The following is a 23,765-nucleotide window of genomic DNA, read 5'->3' as shown; positions in this document are numbered from 1 at the left end:
TTTTTTTTTTTCTCTGGGTGTGTAGCTTTTTTCCCCCTGAAAAGGGAACTTTGTTTTGTCTGCTCTTACTGTAGATTACGAAGTGGTGTCACTGAGGACAGACCTTTCCAAAGAAAGAATGGGTGATGCTTTAACCTGGAAAGATAGTGCCTCAGGTTGCTTGTTTTTATTTAGCAGAGTTCTGGGTATGAGCATAGAGCACCTACACCTGTAAGAAAATCCTTCCTGGCAGCTCCCACTAGGAGTCCTGTTGCCCCCCGTGCTGAACGTGCTGGCTGCTCCCAGGAGAGGATATCAGGCATCGGGACATGACCTCTTTTCTGAAACATGACAAAAATCAATTTGCTTCCCTAGGTGTTTCCATTCCCAGGCATCCCTATTTACCTGCTTGATTCCTGTTGAGAAAGAGGTCAAGGGAAAAAGCCTGTCACACTGAGGTATTGCTTTCTGGGCACTATGGATGCTGTCTCAGCTACCTACCCTTGCTTTTCATTTTCTCCCAGCCACCTATGTCTGTGTTCAGGGCCATGCAGTGGTAAATAGGGTTAAGGAGATGGATTAACTTGGTCAGGAGTCTTAGGTTCAGTAAGGAACTTCAAAGAACTAATTCTGTCCCCTAAATGATCTCACCTGAGACCGGGCCTACACAACACTCTCTAAAGGAGTTACTAACTTTCTCTTCCCCAAAGATTACTCTGAAATCATCAGTACAAAAGCTGGAACTTCTCTCCATGCTGTTGGGAAAGATGGGGCTCTTGGTTCAGAGGAGAGATCTCTTTTGGGTTTCCGAACACTTGGTCTCCGTTTTCAGAACCACCCCAAATGACAGGAGGAGGGAGGATAACTTTCTTGACAGGAAACAGCCTGGCAGGCAGAGAGGACTGATCTTCTTAATGGTGTCTTCAAATCGCTTTAATATAAATCCCCATAGAATAGTCTTACTGGCTTTAATAGGTATGGAAGCAAAGAAATGAGCAGCACTTGAGAAGCTGCATTAAAGGTGTTTAAGAAGTAATAGAAAATGGTCATTTTGCAATACAATTTGAGCAAGTCTTAAGAATTTAAGAGAATTATCTTCCTCTTAAGGAATTTGAAATGTCAATTAAAAATGCTTCAGAAAGCATGTGTTAAGCCCTGATGGATTTCTTAGGCTGGGCTATAAATGATCTGCCTTATTCCTAGGAGTAAACTAGTTCAGGGTCCTGTGTCTCTGAGCCACATAACTTGAGTACTTCATTTTGGCAGCATGTATATCATAGTATCAATTTCTATTTTCATCAGACTTTGCTGTCATGGTTTGTAGCCATCTGTTATTTGGGCTAAAACATAAAACAGAGGGGGAAATCACATTTCTTTATTAGCTTGTTTAAACTACCAGTTATGGGAGCATTTGCACCTTCAAAAAATTAACATCCTGTTACTCATATGGGCCGCTGGTGCAAGTTGGAGCTAAAGAATGGATCTGTCAACGATATCTCCCTCTAAAATTGTACTTCTTGGCAAAATCTTATTTACAACTCTAAGTCAATCAACACTTTTTTTTTTTTCTTTTTCCTGAAAGAACTCCTGGTAATTTTTTCAAAATCCTTTGGCCAGGCATATAGCCAATAAAGCAAATTTTCAGATTATTGAAGTTACAAAAAATATTTTACAGTGAAATCTCAAAGCAGGAACAGCTGCCTGGGTTTGATCTTGACAGCTGCTCTTCTCCTCACAACAAGCAGCCTATTTGTGTTTACTTATTCATTAATATTGAAAAATAACACAATAGGATCAGATGTCCTTGCTGGCAAATGCCCTACTTTTCCTCTGTGTTAGCACCTCTGCCTCAGCATTGATGATACATGTATGTTTTATCTGTAAAAGCCCCTCATGTTTAGCTTTATTATGACACCACTTAAATAATTTAGCTTCCTAGATAAAATAATTAAGAGCCCATGCAGGAAAGGTACCAGTTTAACTGGAACACAGAACGGTCCCATTAGTTTTCCAGAGACCACACACATTCTGAAAGTAAATATTTTTTAGAATTGATCTAGATGAGAATAAATTCCCTGGACTAAGGCTCATATTCCAGGTCACCTGGGATCTACATGAAATTCCATATTCCTCCATTATACCATGCTCTGAGTGGAAAGAAAAATGCTTAATTTTTTAAAACAGAGCCTTGTCAAATGAGGCTTTACTCACAGTGTAAAGGTGCACATGTGGTTTCTGCATTTTCCAAATAAAACTCCCTAGGCTTGGAGTTTAATAGTCCCAAATTTGGAGCTATTTTTCATCACCCTCTATCCACACAGCAAGGTCAGACAAGGTGTCCCTCTGATGGTGTGGGGAGCACAAGTGGCCTGCTCAAAGGCAAGTCGCTAGAGGGACCTTGGTGAAAGCTCATTAGCTATTTAAGTGCCTTTTATTTATTTGCAAGCCGGCTACTAGCCAAAAATGAGAACTCAACCCACTGTTGAGTTACAGGGTAGCCCTGAAATGTCCCCAGCAAACACTTCAAGGAGACTGGAGATGTTTCAGAAATGAAGGGTTTGACCATGTTTTTCATCTATCTGTTGCCATTTGGCCTTCTGTGGACAGAAGTTGTTTTCCTCTGAGAGGCCAGGGGCAGCCAAGCTGCTCACAGGCCGGAGCAACACAGTGTTGGGAAACTCAGATCTTCCCCAGGTTACAGCAACAACTGTGTTCATGAAAGTCAGAGTGTAAGGGCATAAAGCTGTGAAATAAATATCCGAGCAGTTGTCCTGGCCCTGGTTTGCTTGCAGTCAGAGCCCACCCTGAGCTGTTCCATGGATGTTCAGCACGGTGATGACAAGGGCAGCAATTGATTGGCAGCGAGAGATCAGCTTTGTTCCACTGGGTGCTGAAAGGCAGCTTGATACCTAGGAGAATTCTCCTTGAAAATGCCGTTTCATCCTCATTTGGGGATTTAAATGCCATACTAGATGGCACTGGACTAAAAGGAATGTCATTAAGGGGCCCTGAGAAGTATGGAGAACAAAAAAATTGGGAAACAGTGGGAGAAAATCTGGGAGAATCACTCCCTCAAACCAAAAAGAAAGAAGCAGATAAACCCAGACACATGTTACGTGCAAACAAAGGTTGTCAAAAGCACTGGAAGAGTTCCCTAGACTAGGAAAACCAGGAAAATTATAGATGTATTTTGAGAAAATATTCAGCATTTGCTGCACAAGTTGAATGTGATTTGGTTTAGCTGTGTCTGGAAGGAAGCACTGGTACCAAAGGCAGCACACTATGTTCATTCAAAAAAAAAAAAAATTCACATAATAACCTGGAGACTTCCCTGGGAGACATCCTCCCACACTGTGTGCCCAAACTGTCTGGTTTTGCAGCATGGAGGAAGGAGATGGTGTAGAATTACCAGATATTTACACACAAGTGGAGAAGATGTGAGATGCTCAGACGAAGGTAAGGAGAGAGAAGTGGCCTGTCCTGCTCTCCTGAAAATTCCGGAGGTTAGCTAGTGCTGCTCCTGGAAGAAGAATCATTTCAGCAGTTCGTGAGTTGCTAAATCTGTGCCTAAGTCAGGATTAGACTGAAAAGGTCACTAGCAGGATAAAAGAAAGAAATTGTTATAGAAATATAGAAATGGCATTATTTTAGTATTTTAGAGTATTCAACAACTGCACACTGTGCCTGAGCTGCTGTTCATTCAGTAGGAAAGTTTTAAACACTTTGAAAGAAGGCATTCCATCTTCGGGCTTGATTTGAGTGTCAGCTCGGGAGGGAGTAGCTTGCAACTTTATTGCAGTTATCGGCTGTAATGGTGCTAAGTCATAACTCCTTAGGTGTTACCCTGTATATCACATGCTAATCCGTCTGACACAGTTTTTAAAGGAAACCTATTTCAACACAGCCCGTCCGCCGCCTCGTGAAGCAGCTCTTCCAAAATCGCACAAAAGAGCGTGAACCGACTTTTTTTTTGATTTTTTTTTTTTTTTTTGGTAATTCGCTCATTCTGACGCCGCGGGAAAAAAATTACATAAGGCGCCGATGACGACTTTTAAAGCGCTTTAAAAAAATGAACCCATCGCGGGAAAAAAAAAAAAAAAAAAATTAAAAAAAAAACCCAAACCCCTCAAGATAAGAAAAAAAAAAAACAACGACAACAACAAAAAAAGAAATAAAACTAAAAAAAAAAAAAACAAAAACAAAAACCAAAAAACAAAAACAAACAAACAAAAACAAACAAACAAAAAACCCCCAACAAAACACAACTTTCCTTCTTTCTCCCGGGGGCCGTGACGCTCCGCCCGAGGGGTTCAGGGCCGGTGTCCCCCCCTCTGCGGAGAGGCGCCGACGGCCGCTCCACGCTGCGGGGACGGGACGCGCCGCGCTCGGGGGAGCGGCGTCTCACGGCGGCAGTGGCTGCGGTGCCGTGTTGTGTTGGTGTGGTGTGGTGTTGTACGGTGCTGTTTCGCGGGATGCAGCGTTCCGGGGCCGCGGGAGGGGCGGGAGGCGGGGGGGGGGGGGGGGGGGGGGGGGGGGGGGGGGGGGCACGTCAAGTCACCTCCGCCCGTCCCCGCGGGCCCCGCCCCCTCCCGCGCTTCCCGCGCGGCCCTTTCTCCCTTAAAAGGACAACGGGGCGCGCGCGGCCGGAGGGGGCTCGATTGAGCACAATGGGGGCCGTGGGAACGGCGCCTGCGCGGAGCCGGCGAGGGGGCGGGGCGGGCCAGTGGGCGGGAGGGGTGAGGAGGCTCGCGCGCGCGCGCGCCCGCCCGCCCGCCCGCGCCCGGCGGCAGAGCGCGGGGATCCGGGAGCGCGCGCAGCGGCGGGAGCGCCGCGCACCGCACGGGTGTGTGTTGGTGGGCGCAGCGCGGCGGTGAGTGACTGCTGTCCCTTGGCTCCTTGGTGGGGAGGGAGGGAGGCAAAGTGCGGACGGCGGGTTTAAACTTTGAGCTTTTGGGGGGTTTATTATTTTTTTTGTTGTTGTTGGGATTTCTTTTTTTTTTTTTTTTTTTTAAATCCAGCAGCCGGTGGTTTCTGTTCCACACAACTTTTACTTTCCCGGAGCGTGTCTGCAGTTTCTGCAGCGGCAAAAAGACTTTGCCGCCTTGAAACTGTTTGACACGCGTGGTTTCTGCGCGCGGCGTTTCCCCCCCTTTCTTTTTCATCTATTAGTGGAGTTTTAAATGAGGTGCGGGCGGGGAGAAACGCCCCCCGCATTGTTGCAGACCCATCCCGATAACTCTGACTTGTCCTCCCCACCCCAAAGTACGGTTAAAGCCTTTAGGGGAAACGAGTTTTCCTGCGATTTAACTTCGAAAGCGGTCCCGAGATGCGGAGCGAGTGGGGAAAACTGGGCTGCCTGGTGATGACGGGCTGCACGGCGCCTTTCCCGGGCCGCGGCTGCCCATCCTCGCCACCACGCGGGCGGCGTGTCCCCGCCGGCCGTGCCTGCCCGGTGCGGAGCGGGTGCCGCAGGTGCGGCCCCGGGTGCGCCCCGCAGCGCACACCTGTAGCGCCGGCGAGCACAACTTGGTGCCAGCGGCGCGCTGGAGGGGAGGGGGGGCCCGCCGGTGCCCGCCATCCCTCCCTCTCTCCCTCACCGTGTTTCACGGCGGGGAGAGCCGGCAGCTGCTTTTCTGTTATCGCTACTACTCGCGGAGGGGTCGGAGTGTGGGCACGCCCCGAGACGGGGCAAAACGCGTGTCTGTGGGCTGGTGTGCGACACGTGCTGTCGGTCGCGCAGGTCGCGGCGTGGGGCCTCTCCCCCTCCTGCCCCCGGCCCGGTGCGCGGCGTTGCCGGCATGGGGAGGACGGTGTGGCGGGCGGCGATGGCGTCCTGCCGTTCCCGCAGCCCAGCGCCGCTGCAAGTCGCTCCCGTCCCCGCCGGCGTGTGCCTGTGCCCGGCGCCAACAAGTTTTAACTCCCGGCTCCGGTAGGCGTTTGTGCGGAGCGGGAGCGGGGCGGGCGGCGTGCCCCCGGCGCGGCACGTAGGCAGCGCCCGGCTGCAGGGAAAACAAAGGGCTCGCATGTGCTGCGGGCGGCGCGGCTCCCGGCGCGCCGGGGGACAGCGCTCGGCCGCGCCGGGGCGGGGGGGTGGGGTGGGGTCTCGGCCCTGGCGTGTGGGGGGCGTCGGTGGGGGTGACACTTGTTCCGCGCGGGATGGTGTTGTTCTAGGGGGCTGGCTGCCGTTTTTGGAGGAGTTTGGAGGGGCGGTGAAACTTTGGATGCGCCCGCGCTGCCCGTGTCACCGCCGCGCCGCTCGCACGGCGCCGGGGCGGGCGGGGGAGCCCCGCCGGCCGGCCCGGGGCTGCCGCGGGGTCGGGGGTCCGGGGGAGGGTCCGCGTCGCCCCCGCCGCGGCGTGACCGCGTTGCTGGGAGGTCTGCGACGGCCCTTTGAAGTGAAACTGTTGCCATGTTTGAATTACGTCAGGGCCGAGCCATGAGGAACCGGCGCGGGGCGGGGGGGGTTGAGGACGGGACCGGAGAGGGGGGCGGTGGCCGTCACCTCGCCGGGACGGGGGTCCCCGGTGCTCGGCGGTGCGGCTGGATCCGCGCTTCCCGCCGCTCCCCCCGGTGCCGGATGGGGCGCCTGCACCGAGACCGCGTGGTGGGGCGGCGTTTGCAGCGCGGGGGCCGCCTCGGAGCGCCCACCGAGCGCTCGGGGCTTTCCTCCCCGGCGCGCCGCCTTCCCCTTCCTGCGCTCTTCTCATTTAGTTTTTAATTTTTATTCGTCTCTCGGCGAGTTGAACGCTTGGCAGCCCCGCGGAGGGAGGGAGGGAGGGGAGGCGCGGCCACCCCCGTGTGCGCTCCCGCGGCTCCACCTGACCGGCGGGGCCGCCCGCTAAAGTAGGTCGTTCGCCCCGGGGGGGGTCTTTGTTCCCGCTCCGGCCCTGGCCCCAGCCCCGCCGGCGTTAACGGGGGGGAGCGGGGCCGTGCCCGGGGCCGGCGCTTTCTCCGCGCCACGCGGTGCCCGGCGGGAGCGGCGCGACCGGGCTCTCCTTTTCGGGCATCTCTTACTCGCTATTGTTTTGTTTTTGTTTCAAACTTGCGGTGTTTTGCGCCGGGGAAGTGCTTCCCAGTCGCGCTCTCCCTTTCGTGAGGTAAAACTTGCCGACTCCTCTCGTACATCCATCTCGTGAGGGGGATTTAAAGGGACCTGCCAAACCTGTTGTTTACTCGGGCCGTCCCTTAATGCAGCGGGCTGGGCTGAATCCCGCCTGCCCCGGGGCTCCCCCAGCGGCTCTTTCCTGGCGGGAACGGCCCCGGTTCGTACTATAAAGAGCCTTGTCTGCTGACGGCCCGTCCTTTCGACCCAAGTTCTTTAATAATCATTACAATTGCAAAAAAGTTTGGAGCTGCGCTGTGGCTGTGCAGGCAGCTGGCGCAGGATGCTGCCCCCCAACCTGGCGCTGTGCGCCTGGAACACGTGTCTCTCTGGGCTCAAGGCCGGGCCCTGCCATCATCCCCTCGTGGCTGGGGAGTGGGGAGGAGAAGGCCCAGCGTCCTGAATTGAGCCCAGAACTGCAATAGCATTGCACTTGGGGTGGAGACCGAGTAACGTGCTTGAGCGTTACCAGGGATGCTCTTTTTCATTTTGAGTTTTAATTCAGCGCTCAGGAAGGTGGCAGTTTGATGGCCATAGAGACTACTCTTTAACTCATTGATAAGGCATGCCAGGAGAGCAGTGCTTCCTCAGCAAACTCCTTCACTATTGTGTGTGTACTTACAGAGGTGAGACAGTTTCTGTCAGCCATGTGCTGGGTGTGTGCACCCCTGCCCAGTCTGGACACAGACAGTTTCACTGTGTAGTTTACAGCTTTTTTAAAGAGAACAAGATCGCCCAAACTCTGCACCGTAGGGACAGACAGTGAACTGGAAACCTTTCTGCTGACACCAGTGGACACTGACCTCCTTTGGCACACAGGTAAATTCTAGGTTTCTTGGGATCTGTGGTATGTGGTAAAGAATCAGCAAGTAGCAAGTCGGAATTTTCAAACACACCCACAGGCATGTAGCATCCAGCTCCCACTGAAAGTAGGTGGGATTGAGTGCCAGTGCCTCTGGGAAAAATTCCTCCTCACTTCATTCTCTAAAAGAAGCTAATTGCCTATGTGATTAGTCTTCCTTTAAGAAGAAAATATCACTGACTTCTTAGTAGAAGACATTAAAAGAGATGATAAATTCTCAGATGTTAAAAATAAAGTTAAAACTAATGGTTTGTTGTCTTACTCGTACTGAACAGCTCTTTCTCTGTTACCAAACTCTGCTTTGCATTGATTCTTAACACCTGATGCTTTGTACCTCTTCCTTAACGAGATGAAAAACATACAGATGTTTCTACTTGACAATCAGCTTCACACTTGCACCCCTTGTAGCACTTACATTTTAACACAAAAAAGCAGCCACGGAACTGGGGCTTGAAAATTGAGTGGTTATGCAGAATGCATGAGCAGGACTCCATTTCACAACTTAAGCCTTTGCCATTTTAGAATGTGCTCAGTCCAAAGTCCACGTGGAATTATCAGTAATATTACTTAACAAAATGAAAATGTATCCTTTTTAATGAAGTCACTTCAGCTGTTCTACCAAATAATTACTACACCTTCTGTTCAAATCCCAGTCTAGGTATGTTACCCTCTTTAAAAACAAACAAACAAAAAACCCCAGCCAAAAAACACAAACCAAAACTGTTCAGTGTCTCATGATCACAAGTGTTTGTGATGCTTTTTCAGTAGCAGGTGATTGCAAACAGCATCATAACAGCTGTGGTGACTGCTTTCAGATAAGCATCGCAGACTGAACTCCAGCGCTTGTTTGAGAACATCCCAGGTTCTCCTTGTTGGGCTCGTGCTCAGACTGAGCATGATGTTAGTTATGCAACAGGGAGCAGGGGGAATCATCTTTCAAGATGGAATGTCTGCAGGTGGGGTAGGTTAGGGTGGTTTTTTTTTTTCTTTTTAACCCCTATGCAAATCTTACTGATTACTGTTTTCATGCTTTGGCCTATCTCTTCTGGAGAACTAACCACATGACAGTTTAGAGGAACACCCAAGTGACTTAGCCCTTCAATTCTGTAGTTTAAGTGGGCTAGGAATTTACTTCCCAGTGAAGATCAACAGGTAACTAGGGTCCTTTGTGACTTAATTGCTTCTGAAAACTTAACTCAGAACAGCTTGTGACCCAGCCAGGATGCTGTGAATGCTCAAACACAGGAAAGAAATGTCCAATTTGATTTTTGGTACGTGGTTAGTATTTGCTGCCAGTTGCATCTGGTGTGCTAAGATTTTACTGCAGCTCTGAGCACACGACAGTAGCTGTAGACAACTACCAGCAAAAGAGTGAGTTACTTATTTTGGCAGAGAAAATGTAGTTTTGAGTTTTGCTGGTTTTACTCAGCACATCAAGTGACAACTCCACAGCATGCTGTTATATTCAGATGTGTCCTAGGCTGTAATGGCCAAATACAGCTTTCCTCCAAGTAAAGTTGTTTTGGATGGAGAGAGGAAGGGAAGTGGAAGGAAAATCTGAGGATATAGGGGGCCAGAGGAGTGTACAAGTATGCACAATTCTACGTCATGGGTGTTGGAAACTAGTCACTCTTTTTTGAGCTATAAGGACAGATGACCGAGTAAGAGAAATGTTGCTGCAGATAATGAAATTGCACTTTCAGATGACCCCAATTAGATTGGTCTCTTATGTCCTTGGAGCATTCTGGCTTTGTGCACGTTAAAGTGTTTTTTGGGGGGTCCAATTTTAACTTCTGTTCCAAGGGGGTTTTTTTGCAGCGTGTAAACTCATGGTGGAGGTATGTTTACGTTGAGTCTCTGATATAGATCAGCTCCTCTGTTGATGTACAGTTTTCTGTCCTACAGTTGATTTTCAGGAGAGGTATTGCAGTTTGTTTCCGCAGAGGGACAGGCCCAAGAATTTATTGCGAGAAACAACTCTGCTCCTGGCGCCTTAGACAGCTCTGGAAGCATTTTTCGTGTGTGTGCATGTGCCTGGGTGTATGCACTTGCAGATGCAAAAGGCAGAGCATGTATATTCTTTCTATATTAAGGCATGTTTCCTTCCCTTTAAAAGAAAAAAAAAATCATACCGTTTTGGCTATGTTTCTTAGTTCCAATGAAATGCTATAGAGACAACAATTGTGAGATTTTTACTGACAGGAACCGGCTGCATCAACATATGTAGGCTAGATCGTATTTTTTTGTAGACCAACTTGAGGGAGGCTGTGCCAAGGCTGTTTTGTACACATAAAGGCAAATCAAATTGTTCTCCTCTTCTCTGTCAATGTACTGGCAGTTTTGGATTGTACGAAGGGTGAATGATCCAGGGTCAGAATGAAGAAATAGGAAGAGAGGAAGGTATTGAGTAGTTGGACTGGCATCCCTCTGCTTTCCCATAAGTCCAGGGAATGTTTCTCTTTCATCTTTGCAAGAAGCAGGTGAGCACATTCATTCCAACTGGCCTGATAATTGTGTTACAGAGGGAGACATGCCTGCCTTCTAGGAATTCCATCCTTTCTGTTATAAAAGGTTTTCATTCTTCTTGGGTGATCAGAAAGAATGCAGAAGGAATCTGGAAAAGCAAATGGAAGTGGCTCAGCTTACTTTAAAATCTAAGAGTTCAGAAGTTCTTCCATAAATTGAAAACTTAATGAGCATCTAAAGCAATACCTCCTTCTAATTTAGATCATCAAATTAAATTTTGCAAAGAAAACTAAGCACCAAATTCTAGTCCTGACAGGCAACAAAAGCATGAAACTTTTTTCACACATGTAGTGATGCATGCTGCTTTGTACCAGCCTTTCACAAAGGTAATAAGCAGGGTGTGGGGATTCTTTTATTTCCCACTTACTTTATTGTTCTCTTCCTAACTCCAGATTTTTTTGCAAGACAAGTTTCTGGTTTTGAGGCTGCTTTTCCAAAAGTGAGAGGGTAGAATAATGGAGAGAGGTTTTTCCTGGAGTCTTTTCTGAATCCATTCAAGTTGCTAAAGCAGTTACGTAAAGCAGAACTTGGGGGAATAGGAACTTCTGCAGGGAGAAGCTGCAGAGGGGGAGACCAGGGAGGAGGAAGAGGAGAAACACTTTTCCCCTGACTTGAAGGAATAAAGCTTCCCTGCTAATGCAGGTAAATCTCCATTTCTGTAGAATGACAGATACACTCCGCTGAAATTTCTGGTTCATTGCTGGTGAGCTGTCCCTTTCGCTTCTGCGCAAGTGCTGATTTAAAAAATGTCCTATATATTTTAATAACATGCTTAAATTTGGCAAATAATAACAAGCTTAAGTAACATTATTAGTGCGCTTAGATTTGGCAAAATTATGTTGTGTAATTCTTTCTAATTTCTATGCAAGTTACTTACTTCCTACTTGCCATCTTTTTATCTGTCCCAGATTTCACATGGTTAAAATACCACAGCTGAGATTCAGGTGTTAGGGTAGCTGGCAGTCTAACTCCCTGGTTCTAATTTGAGATCTAAATTGCAAAACTTTCAGGTTAAAACCTTTCAAAGGGCACAGTCGTATGTACTTCTAAGTGCATATTAGCTATTAAGCTCTCCAGCTGACAGAATATTTAGTGTATAATGGTCAAATGGCAACTGTTTAGGATTAAATGTGTGACTGAACTGACGCCTTCCATTTATAACCGCACTTCAATGCAGTTGTCAGAGAAATCTGTTTAACTTGTGGTTTTGCTACTAGCTCTTCCCCATTCAGGCATGATGTATGGTAATACTGTTGCTGACCATTCATCAAGTGGGAAACAGATGGCACTAGTTTCCCTTCTATTGAAGGATGGTGTTGAAAGGCCGCTCCTGTGAGAATGGCAGCAATGATGCAAAACAAAATATTTTCAGAATATGTGTTTGATGCCAGTCTTTGCCAGAACATTAATACATCTTGTTCTACTGTGGTGTAAATACCAGCTGGTGACAGAGATCATCTTATCAGCGTCTGGATTTCTGGAAGAATCTGGATTAGAAAGTAAATCACGTTGTTGATGTTGATACGAGTTCTGTGCTTGCCATGCAGCAGTCAAGATGTACTTGCTGCATAAGTTTTGCAGCATTGATGAACCTTGTGTCTGCAATCAGTCTTGGACTTTCTAAATAAAAGTACCAGACCATGGATTTAACATTGGGGTAGTCAAACAGTATCTAAAATTGCTGTTTGGAAGTTGAAAATTCCCAGGTGAGTATGCTGTTGGATCTCCAGAGGCTTGTTAAAGTGTTCATAATAGAGTGTCTCTTGGAGAAGGACATCAGATGCTAAGAAACAAAATACATACTTCTGAGTGTTTGCCTAGGCACTGTGTTGTGTATTTGCCTTCACAGGGTAGGGATACTGACCTGATTGGGTTGTGCTTTAGCTTGCTACGTGTCCCTGAAAACACACCCAGCAGAAGCTGAGGGTAGTAACCATCCCTCAGTGAGCCCATTCAGCAGGTCATGGACTGCGTGCCTGCTGCCACCTGCACTGGATACTGTACCTGCTCAGGGCTTCCAGGCCACAGCTGTGCTAGTGCAGGGAGCGGTGTATCTTCTAAAAAGCCTGGCAGAGTTTGAGGTGACTTTGCTGGATATTTGCACAAGTCATCTTTGGGAGAACGTAGCCCTAGGTGAGCGTGGTGTGAATGTGAAGAAAGGAATACAGCGCCTCAAGCCTGTGGTAGACAGCATGAGGTGGGATGGGGGGAAGGAGACACCTATCCCCTCCATCTCTCTCCTCAGCATGGAGAATCTCCTTGGCATTCAGCTTGCACTAGTCCCTTGCCATTAACAGGCTTTGCAAAAAGTCAAGACAAGCTTTGTGGGGAGTTGACTGATGTCTTTCTAAGTGTTTTTGCAGTGGTAATTGCAAGGAGACTCAACCTCAGTGGGCACCAAGTGGTCTTGTGTGTGCTATACCGAAATGTGAACATACACACTCTCAGCTGGATATGGGTTCCTTAATGGATTTTGTGTAAGAGTATTAACCAAAAATATTGGATACAGTTTTTGCTTTTCTCTTATCCTCAGCAGCTTGGGAAACGGTGTGTTTATTTTGCAGTACTGCTGTGCTCTTGATCTTCCCCTCTGGGGTTGGTGTGGGGGATGTGTTTTCACCTCTGTGTGTGGAAGACTGCTAGACCTGGGTGGTTTACTAGCTTTTGCTGTGGTCCCACAAAAATGCACAGGATCTCTTTTCCTTGCACAAAATCTCTCTGTCAGTAAGGTAAGCACAATGCTACATACAGTTGTTTTGTGGAAGCATGTTTTTGACCTCACCTGAACCTGCCTTTCAAATTATTTTATTGCCATAATGATGTGGCAAGTCTTGGCAGCGTAGACTGAAGATTTGAGATTAATTTTCTGTCCCACTGGAAGATATTAGAATGACACTCCTTACCTTCCTGCAGGTGGAAGATTTGGAGACAGATGACTATGCCACATACATTAACCAGTAACCCAGGTTGGGTTGCTGGGACTTGGCAGTCCTTGGGACTGGGAAGTGACTGGGACTTCCCTCTCACTAGACTAGCCCACAAGTGATGGAGATGCTGCTTTCCCAAAAGTCCTGCCTGAGCTACTTGGTCTTTCAGTAGCATTTGTGGGAAGGCCAGTTAGTTTTCTGGTAGTTTATGAAAATATAACGACTTGGTCTTTTGTTAAGGGAAGAGGGGGAAATGTGTTATTTGCAGGGCTCCATCCAATTTTAATGTTTTAAAAGCAGAAGTTCTCAGCAGTGGGAACCTGTTCTCACGGAGCTTTCTGCAGCCAGTGGCCTGTCCCCTTCTGAGCAGATAGTGTGTGATAAGCAGCAGGGGTGGCTGCTCACTCCCTGCAGCAGGTGGTTGAGGCAAACCCTGCACCAGGGTCTGTTCAAAAGAGAGCTTCTTGGAACAGTCCTTGCCTGTGTTATGAGGCAGAGACTGTGTGGCCTGTGAGGACTTGCTGTGTGTCCAGGCCCAGCGCCAGAAAAGCACCAGCTTTGCTCAGTTATTGGTTTGGTTTTTTGAAGTGCTGTGGGAACTGTGTTTGCTCTGACAGCTTCTCATGCCGTGTCAGACTGTGCCTAACAGGAATCTGCGCTGGGGAGTAGTTGGCACCAGAGGAGAACTTGTTTGGTGGTGGGGACATCATGTGTTGAAAGGGTCTGTGTCGTTGTGACTGCAGTAAATCCACTTGTGAGTAACTTGAAAAGTTTCTGCCTGGAAAACAGCCTCACTGTATGATACCTGCTCTGATAGCAAATCCTAGCTTAGGAAAAGAATAGGCAGACCTGTGAGAGCAGGATGGCATTTTTGGCCTTCTGTGTTGGTGCTGAGTTTGCAGAGCTGGTGGTTAAAAAATTTCCTGTAACTGGAGTTCCAGTGTTATTGGCAGCATTGTGTGGTAGGCACATGCTGAGATGTGCCCCAGGGTCCTGCTCCCTGGCCCTTTTCTAGCTAGGTTTGCTTCCCATGGAAAGCAGGGTGGGGAAGGCAGGAGGGCGAGAACGGAGCATGTGCTGACATGGATCTGGGATGTGGCTGGGATGCTCACCCAGGCCTGAGAACAGAGCAGTGCTCCTTGGTCCTGCAGTGCAGACATGGCCACTGAGGGCTGGGTGGGACTCCACCCTGCTGTTTTTAGAGTGGCTTTTCAGGTATGTCTGCCCTACAGCCTGGAGGTATGACTGCAGCTCATTTGAAATGACTCCTACTCACTTTCAGCAAGGTTTGGCAGGGCTGTTTCCAACCAACACCGGTGGTAGTGACGAGGTAGTTCCAGTGACCTGGAGTTCAGCTGCCAGCTCCTTATCCAGGGGCTCAGGCAGATTCACATGGCCTGTCCTGCAGCCTGTTTTACCACATACATAGAGCTTTCATTAGCCAAGTCAGCTGCATTCACACCTCTGGGTTGCGCTGTTCTAGATGTGCCCTTAGAGTAGATTTGTGCAGTAAATGAGGTTGTTACAAGTCCTGCTGGGTATTGCTTAATATTCCAGCTGTTAATTACATAATTTTTTTACCAAGTGCATTCTAGATGCCTCTGCTCTTCTGAGGCAACATGACATGAAAAAATGGTGCCCCACTCTAGCAGTTTCCCATCTGAATTATAGTTTACCTTTGCCCAGGTTTTTTTTTCAGTATCTACAGTGATAAGTAACACCAGTTTCTCTTTGTTTTCACAGGCTACTGCTGGGAGGAAAAGATGTTTGGCTTTCACAAACCGAAGATGTATCGCAGTATAGAGGGCTGCTGTATTTGCAGAGCTAAGTCTTCCAGTTCCCGTTTCACTGACAGCAAACGTTATGAAAAGGATTTCCAGAATTGTTTTGGGTAAGATTCTTTCTTTAGTCAATGTCATGGTCAGTTGTGGCATTGATCTCCAGGCCTCCAGCCTGGTGTGCTGTCCTTCTTGCTCTGTAAGACTGAAAGATTAGGTTAGCAGAGGTGAGTGGTGGGAAAGGGCTGCCTGTGGGTTCCTCGCAGCTTTCCTGAGCAGACAAGGAGGGGCTGGATCCTCTGCTGCTGTGTACGGTACCATTTTAGTTTTGGTCTGCTGTCACTGCCCATGGAGAACTGTTAATTCCTAACAGCAAAGTTTTGGGCTCGTGCCTCACCCAGCTCACAGCACATGCAGGGATTTAAACCCCTCTCAAACTGTGCATTTTCCACTTGTTCCACAGAGGTGTAAATACCTACACAAAATGATGAACTGTGCAGGTCCATGGAGGCTCTCTGTGGCTCTGAAGATTCAAGAATGTTAGATAAAACTTGAGGAGAAATATTTAGGAGTTTCAGCAGCGTTTATGTGAAGTACTTGTTATGGATATTGGTGTCTTTGTTCAAATAGGACATGTCAACATGTAATTTCAACTTCTCATTGGAAACCCCTTCTAATGGAAAAAAATAAGCGTCAAGTAATTAGCTTTCAAATTAGGTAATGTTGCTTGAAAGCACTGGTAATAAAACTAAATATGAGTGATTTCTTGTGCCAATTACTGTGACCTTTTAATTTTTTTTAAATACTTTCGAAGAGCTTTGAAATTATGTATAAATATTTCCCTCTTCCCCTCTTTTTCTAGAAACACTACTTTCATGTACAACTTTATAGTGCTTTTTATTTACCAGGGATTTTTGTACATAAGTCTGGTGGTGACAGTTTTCCTTATCATATTTCTTGACTACTGTCCTTGGCAGTCAAAGACTGTGTGAAGATACATTGCTTTTTTTTTTTTTGGTTGTTGTTAACTGCAGTAAAGCAGCTTGCAGTGTACCAGAGCCATTGGTCTCATGCTTTCTGTTTGCCAAGGTAAAAATGCAGTCTTAACACTGAGCAAATATCTAAGCCTGCCCCATTCATCTATAAATCTTCAAAGTCTTCCTATTTAAATAGCTGAAAAATTCTACAAGGTTTCCCCTTTATATTTCTTTTAGCATGGATTAGCAGTAGAGATGATTCCTGAAGAAGGCTTGTTAAAGGGAGCGAGTATTGCTGTCATTCCAGTGACTGCTGTTTCTGAAACCTTATCCTGTGCTTATGTGGGAGTGTGTTAGGTGGTATTTGTTACTCATCCTTGAAGCTCTGTGAGAAAGTTAAGACCTGAGTAAGCCGTTCATGTTTGTTCCCAAATGTACGTTTGAAGAACATGATTATTCCTCCTTCTCCAATCAAACTAACAAACCCACTGGAACTGTGTGTTGTTTTCTGGTTTTGGGGGGAAAAAACCTCAGAACCTGAAGATGACAGGACTGCTGTTTTCAGTGCCCCTCTGGAGGCAGATTATGACACCTTTTATTTCTGTGTGGAATAGTGCTTTTTGAAAGTGAGACCTGGTCTTTAAATGGCAATGTTTGAACACCGCAGATGACTTGTAATGCCCGAAAAACAGAGCTTCAGAACTCCTCTTATTCATCAATTTTTATGCTGCTTGCTGTTATCAAGTGGGGGTATGCTTTTATTAACTGTAGTTAAGTGATTTTTCCTTTTGTTTTTACCAGGCTCCATGAGGCCCGTTCAGGAGATATTTGCAATGCCTGTGTTCTTTTGGTGAAAAGATGGAAAAAATTGCCAGCAGGATCCAAAAAAAACTGGAATCACGTTAGTAATCTATTTCTCTTCGTTCCCCAGACCACCTCTTTCTAGAGAGGGGAGGTGCTGGCAAAGATTTGGGGTTTACTGTTTCCCCCACGCTCTCTCTTCCCACTCTCAGCATCTCTAAATCCTTCCTGGAGTATTTCCTATTATGTGGCTCTTACCTGCCTTCGTTTGGCTTATGTGCAAATGGTGATTATGCAAGCCCGAGATGGAGTCACAGACTGACTTACCTTGTAATTCCTTGTTTTCACAAGCTCATAACTTTGTCCAGAAGTCTCTTATGACACTCAAAACATTTCAAATTTGGCCTCTATCCAAAACGGGATGCTTTTTCTTTTTCCAAGCAAGTGACTTGCTCCAGCAACACATAAATCAATGTCATTTAGCCAGATAATTACAATGACTAATATCTCGCAGCAATTCCCACTCATATATTCTGGTTTGATACACCTAATTCAATTTGGGCCTAGGGCTGGGAAGATGATCAGGATTCCTTGTGTATGTAATAATCTTTATCCAGGAAGCCTTGATGGTAATGGGAGCCAGAACTATAGCTATCACTACCACTAGCTTTGCTCAGAGGTTGAATTTATGATTAAAAAACCAAAAACTGCAGGGCAAATGCTTGGCAGACACTCCTAACTGTACCTGTATTAGTTTAAACAACTGTTGTTGGCTAAACTGAATTTGTCAAAAATGGTAAGTCGGCAAAAGTTGAACTAAATGTGCTTTTAAAACTAGTTTTTGCCTTTCCCTACAGACTCAGCCTCTTACAACCCAGATTTAAATGAAACGTAAGAGTGTCACTGCACAGAACTGCCTTGGATTAACTAAATTGGTTTTGAGCACCTTCAGCTAAGTCAGTACAGGTGCCTTGACTGGGGCAGTATCTGGGCATGATGCAAAAGTGTTAGGCATGCATTTTCTGTGTTCTAGGTGGTAGATGCCAGGGCTGGACCCAGTCTTAAAACAACATTGAAACCAAAGAAAATGAAAACTCTGTCTGGAAGCAGAATAAAGAGCAATCAAATCAGCAAACTGCAAAAGGAATTCAAGCGGCACAGTAAGTGGATCCAGAGAGATTTTGGCAATAAACTTTAGCCTCCCCTCACATAGCTTACAGTTAGCTGGCCAAGTTGAATCACCATCTAGATTTGACTGTACACTCACACATTTGGGTGCTGCCTGTTTTCACAACCTCTTGTTCTCTTGGACCTTGGAGAGGGGGTGGAATGAGGAGGAAGAACGTGTGTGCAGAGTGGGCTGCAAGACAGAGGTGGGGAAGTGACAAGGGGGGAGTGTGGAGCCTGGCTTGAAAGAGTGGGCAGTTGTAGCTTATGTCCAACACTTAAATGACATGTCTTTAAAAAGAACGTCTTGGGCAAGATCCTCTTTGAAACTGAAGTTGGAAGAGGCTTCCCCCTGCTCTCAGTAATGTGCTCTGGCCATTTTTCAGCTCTCTTTTCCCAAGAAGATTTCAATCTTTTTTTTGCATATATGTTTTCAACCCAGGCTTTGTATTTAGCCTAGACTTCCCCTCGCCCACCCCTAATTTAAATTCTTACCATGTTTCCTTGTACCTTCCTCTGCTGGTCTCAGTGATTTCTTTCCAGTAGCACATGGACTATTCAAATGGATTTGGATTCATAGCTTTCCAACAAAGCCATCTGCCAGTTATATTCTAAATATATGTTGGTCCTTTAGGGTTTTTTTCTAAAGCAAACCTCCTAACTTCTTAACTGTTGCTGACTTGGTCTTCTCTCTCTTTCAATTATCCTACCTGGCTTGAAGGAGAAGTCTCCAAAGAATTAGTAAAGGTCCTGACCCAAAGAGCTTGTATCTCCTCATTCAATGTGCTGTAGTTAATCTAGTTGTGTTACTGTGTCTGCTAGAGATGACAGCTGAAAGGTAGGGGAGTAGACACTCTGTTAAGGTGTGTGTCTGCACAGAGTCCATAGTTTACAGTCTTGACCCAGCAAAAGCTCAATACTATCTAATGCATGATGAGAATATAAATATATGTATATATAAATATACACATGCACACACAGACACTAGAGAGAAGAGCTTTACAAGACTTTACCTGAACAGGTGAGAAAGAAGATTTACAGTAAGAGAGAAAGGTTACTAGGTATGAAGAGCAGATCCCTTTGTTTTGAAGGATCTTCAGTGATTCCAGAGCATGGCCTGCGTGGGCTATGTTTGAGAGCCAGGAACTGAAGCCTGATCCTGAACCTCTTTCCAATCTCTCACATGCAAGGACCCCCTCCAGTTCCAAGGTCTACTTTGGAAATGCTGACAGATCGTCTCTGTATTGAAACCTGGTGGGGGCAAGTTAAAAAAAACGGGTTGTCATTGTTAGGTTTTTCTTGTTGATTAAAAAACCTCTGTCTCTCTGTTCCCAGTCCATGTATGACCTTTTTTACAAGTCAGGAAGAGGCTAAGTCATTGGATGCATGTCCTCATTGTGGCATTTATTCTTTCCCCTGCAGATTCTGATGCCCACAGCACAACTTCGAGTGCCTCCCCAGCTCAGTCACCCTGTTACAGTAACCAGTCTGACGATGGCTCTGACACAGAGATGAGCGCTGGGTCCAGCAGAACACCAGTGTTCTCCTTTTTAGATCTCACATATTGGAAAAGGTAAAAAGGTGCCCTCTGTGCAGGTGGTGACTAACGTCACATACACACTGCTTGATTCTGCTTCTTCAGGAGTTTGTTGCTGCTGAACTGTTTTTAGTTTAAGGATATAATTTAAGTCACAGAGCATTAGACAATACCTGGGAAGAAATGCCATGTACTTGAGACATTTTCCCCTATCTCCTTCCAGTTCCTTAAATACTAATGCAGTTGCTGGAAAATATTTTTACTGGTTTTGGGAGCAACTGATAATATTCCTCTCTGTCATTATCTTTTCTTAAAACTATGCCCTGTAGATGTGATGTGTTGCCAAATACAAGAGTGTTCTCAGCTTGCCAGCAAACATAGCATTTGATTGGGTTGACCTGTGATGGTAGTCATTTGGAAAAAAACAATAAATCCTGGAGTGGGAGGAAAACCACAAGGTTTTCTGGGAGCTGACTAGCTTGTTATCTTTTATTGCATGTTGTGACACAGTAATCCCTTGTTTAGCTAATTGCTCCATTGAAATTGTTGTGACTTTACTGCCTCCTCTCAAATAATGTTTGCAAGTGCATTGTAGCCAAGGTTAGTTCAGCCCAGATAGTTGTGTATCTGAAACTTCTCTGGGAAGCAAAGTGGGAGACTTAGTTTTGCAGAGATATGTTCGGATTTTTTCTCCATATTTTCGTTTCTTCCGCAAAGCAGTGTTGTGCATTTAGACACAGACTTGTTCTCTCTTTATGTGAGCAGCCTTTTTGCCCCTATCCTCTGAGTCTGGGGGCAGACTTATTTTTTGCATGTTTGTAAATTCTGTATATTCTAAACACACAAAGTATCTGTCTCCCTGCCATTTCTTCCAGGCAAAAGGTCTGCTGTGGAATTATTTACAAAGGTCGTTTTGGGGAGGTCCTCATAGACACTCATCTCTTCAAACCTTGCTGTAGCAATAAAAAGTCTGCCACTGAAAAGCCAGAACAAGAAGGACCACAGTCTCCAGCAATCTCCACCCAAGAGGAGTGGTGACTTCCTTAGATAGCTGCAGAAGGTTACACAGATCCTCTTATTCTCTGGAAAAATACTAGAAAAGTGACTCTTCACTTTGGACACCTGCTGTGCTGCCAAAAGACTATTCCCTAGAACTGTTTTGGGTTTTACTGCTACAATTCCACAAACTCTGAAGCCAGTTTGTATCCTTTCAGAAAGACTGTACATAATATTTAAGATGCTGTGGAACACTTGGCAAAGCTGAATGCTGCTGCAAGGTTGTCTGATCTTCCCCCCACACTCACTTCACAAGTGAACATGAGGATGGGGGTTTGTATATTAAAGTATATGTAGTTCATGTTTCTGTAATTGAAAGAAGCAGTGGTTGTAAGGTTTTTTTTTTTCTTTAAAAGTTGGTTGGTAAACTCCCTTAAATCCCCAAGAAAATATTTCATTCTTAGACATGTATGAGTCAATAAGATGAACTAATACATAGAAATGTTATAAGTCACCTCTCTAGTTATATAAATATATATTTTTAAAGGTGTGGAGATTTCACCCTGTACTACTGACGTAACAAAGACAAATATTTCATCCCTCCCTTGTGACACAGACTGGTAAACTGCAGACATCTCTACTATGAGTGGTAGCTTGCTGAGAAGGCCTCTAACATACAGTCCTCCTCAGAAGAGATGGGAGAGCTCTCCACCTTAGCTGAGGAGGAACATAGCAAAAGCGGAGGTTACTTTGTTTTAAGCCATCAGCAGACACCCTGGGCATGGTGTAGTAACCAGCTGGTGGGGAGAGATGGACCAAGAAACATCCTGATGCCCAAGTTAGGTGTAAGGGATGGCCAAAACTGAGTAACTGCTCCCAGTTGGCCCAGTGCAGCTGCACTGTGACCACAAACAAAACTCCTGCTGATTTTGGACCTGACATAGAACCAAACCCCTTGCTAAGCAAATCAGGCTCTGGTCCAGGGACATAATCTGATTGCAGCCTGGGGTCTGGATTCACAGTTGCTGTTTTGAAACCCTTCCCCTACAGTGCTTCTCTGTGTTTGGGTTTTGTTTTTTCTGTTTGTTTGTTTAAGCAACTGCCAGATCAACGCTTTTGTGAATACTGAATATGAAAAGTTCTGCTAAGAACGGTTCTGTGCTGAATCAAGGCAGCTCTGTTTGCATTCATGATCAAAAGATAATACTTTCTACATAGATTCCCAGACAAGCTCATGTGCAAATCATTGTGACACTCCTTCAAACTCCCCTTTGCCCGTGGGGTGGAAGCAGCTTCCTGGAAGATCGTGCTGCAGTTTTAGCTCCCAGTTGCTTCATGTTCCTTTTATGAAGGTTTAACTTGTGTGAGTTGGGAAATCTGCTTTTTGTTTGTTTGTTTTTTCTGGTTTTGGGGGGAGGGGGATTTTTTTCTTAGGATTACTCTTTTGGGATATCCTACAATGGATTGCTACATGGTGTGATTTTTGGGGCTGTCCTGCACAGGGCCAGGAGTTGGAGTTGATGATCCTGAGTTTGTCCCTTCCAAACTCAGCATATTCTATGATTCTAAGCTTTCCTTTTTGTGAGAGTCATCAGCATAATACTGTGGTGGGTAGGGTTTAGGACTGGATTTCCATGTAGTCTCCATTCCTGAAATGGGAATACTTAGCAAATGAAAATATAGATAGGGAAAGATACACAGGTTTTAAGAGGAGCCTCTGCCTTCAAAGCTTTTTTTTTCTTTCTTTTTTCCTCTCCATCTGTTGAGTAAACCAACCTCTGGAGAGAAAGAAAATCAGGGGAAACAGGGCTTTGACTTATCACAGCCTTACAGCTTAGAGCTTTCATTGGACTTATTTTGCTCTTCCTAAACTCTGGAGATTCTGAAGGGAGGACAAAGCTGCTTACCTTGCTTTCATCCTCAACTGAATAGAATCATTTGAGTTGGAGAAGACCTGAGAGCATCGAGTCCAGCCATAGATATAATGGATACTTGGTTGTATAAAGGCATAATTAGGTTGGTCATGTCCAATAAGTGCTTGAGCAAGAGTCCTCGCTATTTTTTGCAGACACTTGTTTCATGTGAATTTGTGTTTTCAGCATCAGTAATTCTGTACACGTGAGGCTGCAGTATTGGTGGTAGGATGTGCTCTGATACGAATCATCTCTTCTGTATTTATTTATTTATTGCTAGATTTCAACCACCAACTGCTTCCCCTACTCCCTCCCACCTCTTCCATTCATGGTAGTAATGCAAAAAAAAAAAAAGAACTGTATGTAGTCATGCACTTTGTATTAATGTATTAGAAATCTATGGAACCTGTTTTGTACTTTTATACTGTTCAGACACTTGTAATCCAAACTTTTTTTTACTAGGGTAATGAATAAATTTAGACTTATTTAGAAAATAAGCAACTTCTCCTCTATTTATTTCAACTCTCTTCTGTTAAATTAGACTTGGTGTTGGAACCAGTCCAGGCAACCCATGTTGAACAAGACCAAGACTTTTTTTTTTTTGAGGTGGGGTGAGGTAATTCTCTTCCTATTTAATTTGGAAAGAAAAGCAGAGCAAAGGAAGGAGAGTGTGTTTGTTATGATAGACAGCTGTCTTGGGGCGGAATCCCAGAGCTTTCCCTTGGCTCCACGTGTGCATCAGGCATTCCTTCACTGGGAATGGGTGGTGCTGACATTGGGTGTTCACGGGGAGCTTGCTCTCTTTCTGACTCACCATCATTCATTGAAGGCCAGCTGAAGTAACAACATTAAAGGGTTGATGCTGACAGCATTTGGAAACATCCCTTTCCAGATCCAGCGGAGTCGGTGGAAGAGACTGGTGCTCCTCTACTGAAGCTGGAACCTGGAGTGTTCCTTTCCACAACAGGCATAGTCAGCTGGATAAGCTCCAGCAGACTGGTGGGAGCAAGGTCTCTGTCTGGTAGGAGCTGTCCGTGAGTATCTGAGTTTAGAAGATAATGGGGAAAACATTGCAACTTAAGTTTGTTGCAAGAGACCATTTTGGACTTTGGTGGAGATGCTGATTTATTCCTGCTGAGACACTGGCTGTTTTCTCATAAATTGAGTTTGATGATATCCAGAGATTCATGTAGAAATCCC

At 45.8% G+C, this 23,765-nt stretch overlaps 1 protein-coding gene across 2 annotated transcripts; it reads left to right on the top strand.

The window, feature by feature from the left end:
- Positions 1-4,794: 4,794 nt before the first annotated feature.
- Positions 4,795-23,062, top strand: SINHCAF (SIN3-HDAC complex associated factor). Of its 2 annotated transcripts, none has more exons than XM_027668368.1 (6): positions 4,795-4,849; positions 15,140-15,287; positions 16,953-17,052; positions 17,986-18,112; positions 19,542-19,692; positions 20,532-23,062. In XM_027668368.1, the coding sequence occupies exons 2-6, from the start codon at positions 15,160-15,162 to the stop codon at positions 20,692-20,694; spliced, it is 669 nt and encodes a 222-aa protein (XP_027524169.1). In that variant the 5' UTR covers positions 4,795-4,849; positions 15,140-15,159; the 3' UTR covers positions 20,695-23,062. The 2 variants fall into 2 exon arrangements, with proteins under 2 accessions (XP_027524169.1, XP_027524179.1); XM_027668378.1 differs by lacking the exon at positions 4,795-4,849 and adding an exon at positions 7,883-7,900.
- Positions 23,063-23,765: the final 703 nt, after the last annotated feature.

The sequence above is a fragment of the Corapipo altera genome, unplaced genomic scaffold, assembly GCF_003945725.1.
Source record: "Corapipo altera isolate COAL_440 unplaced genomic scaffold, ASM394572v1 1, whole genome shotgun sequence".
Lineage (NCBI taxonomy): Eukaryota > Metazoa > Chordata > Aves > Passeriformes > Pipridae > Corapipo > Corapipo altera.
This window is presented reverse-complemented; position numbering and strand designations above follow the sequence as displayed.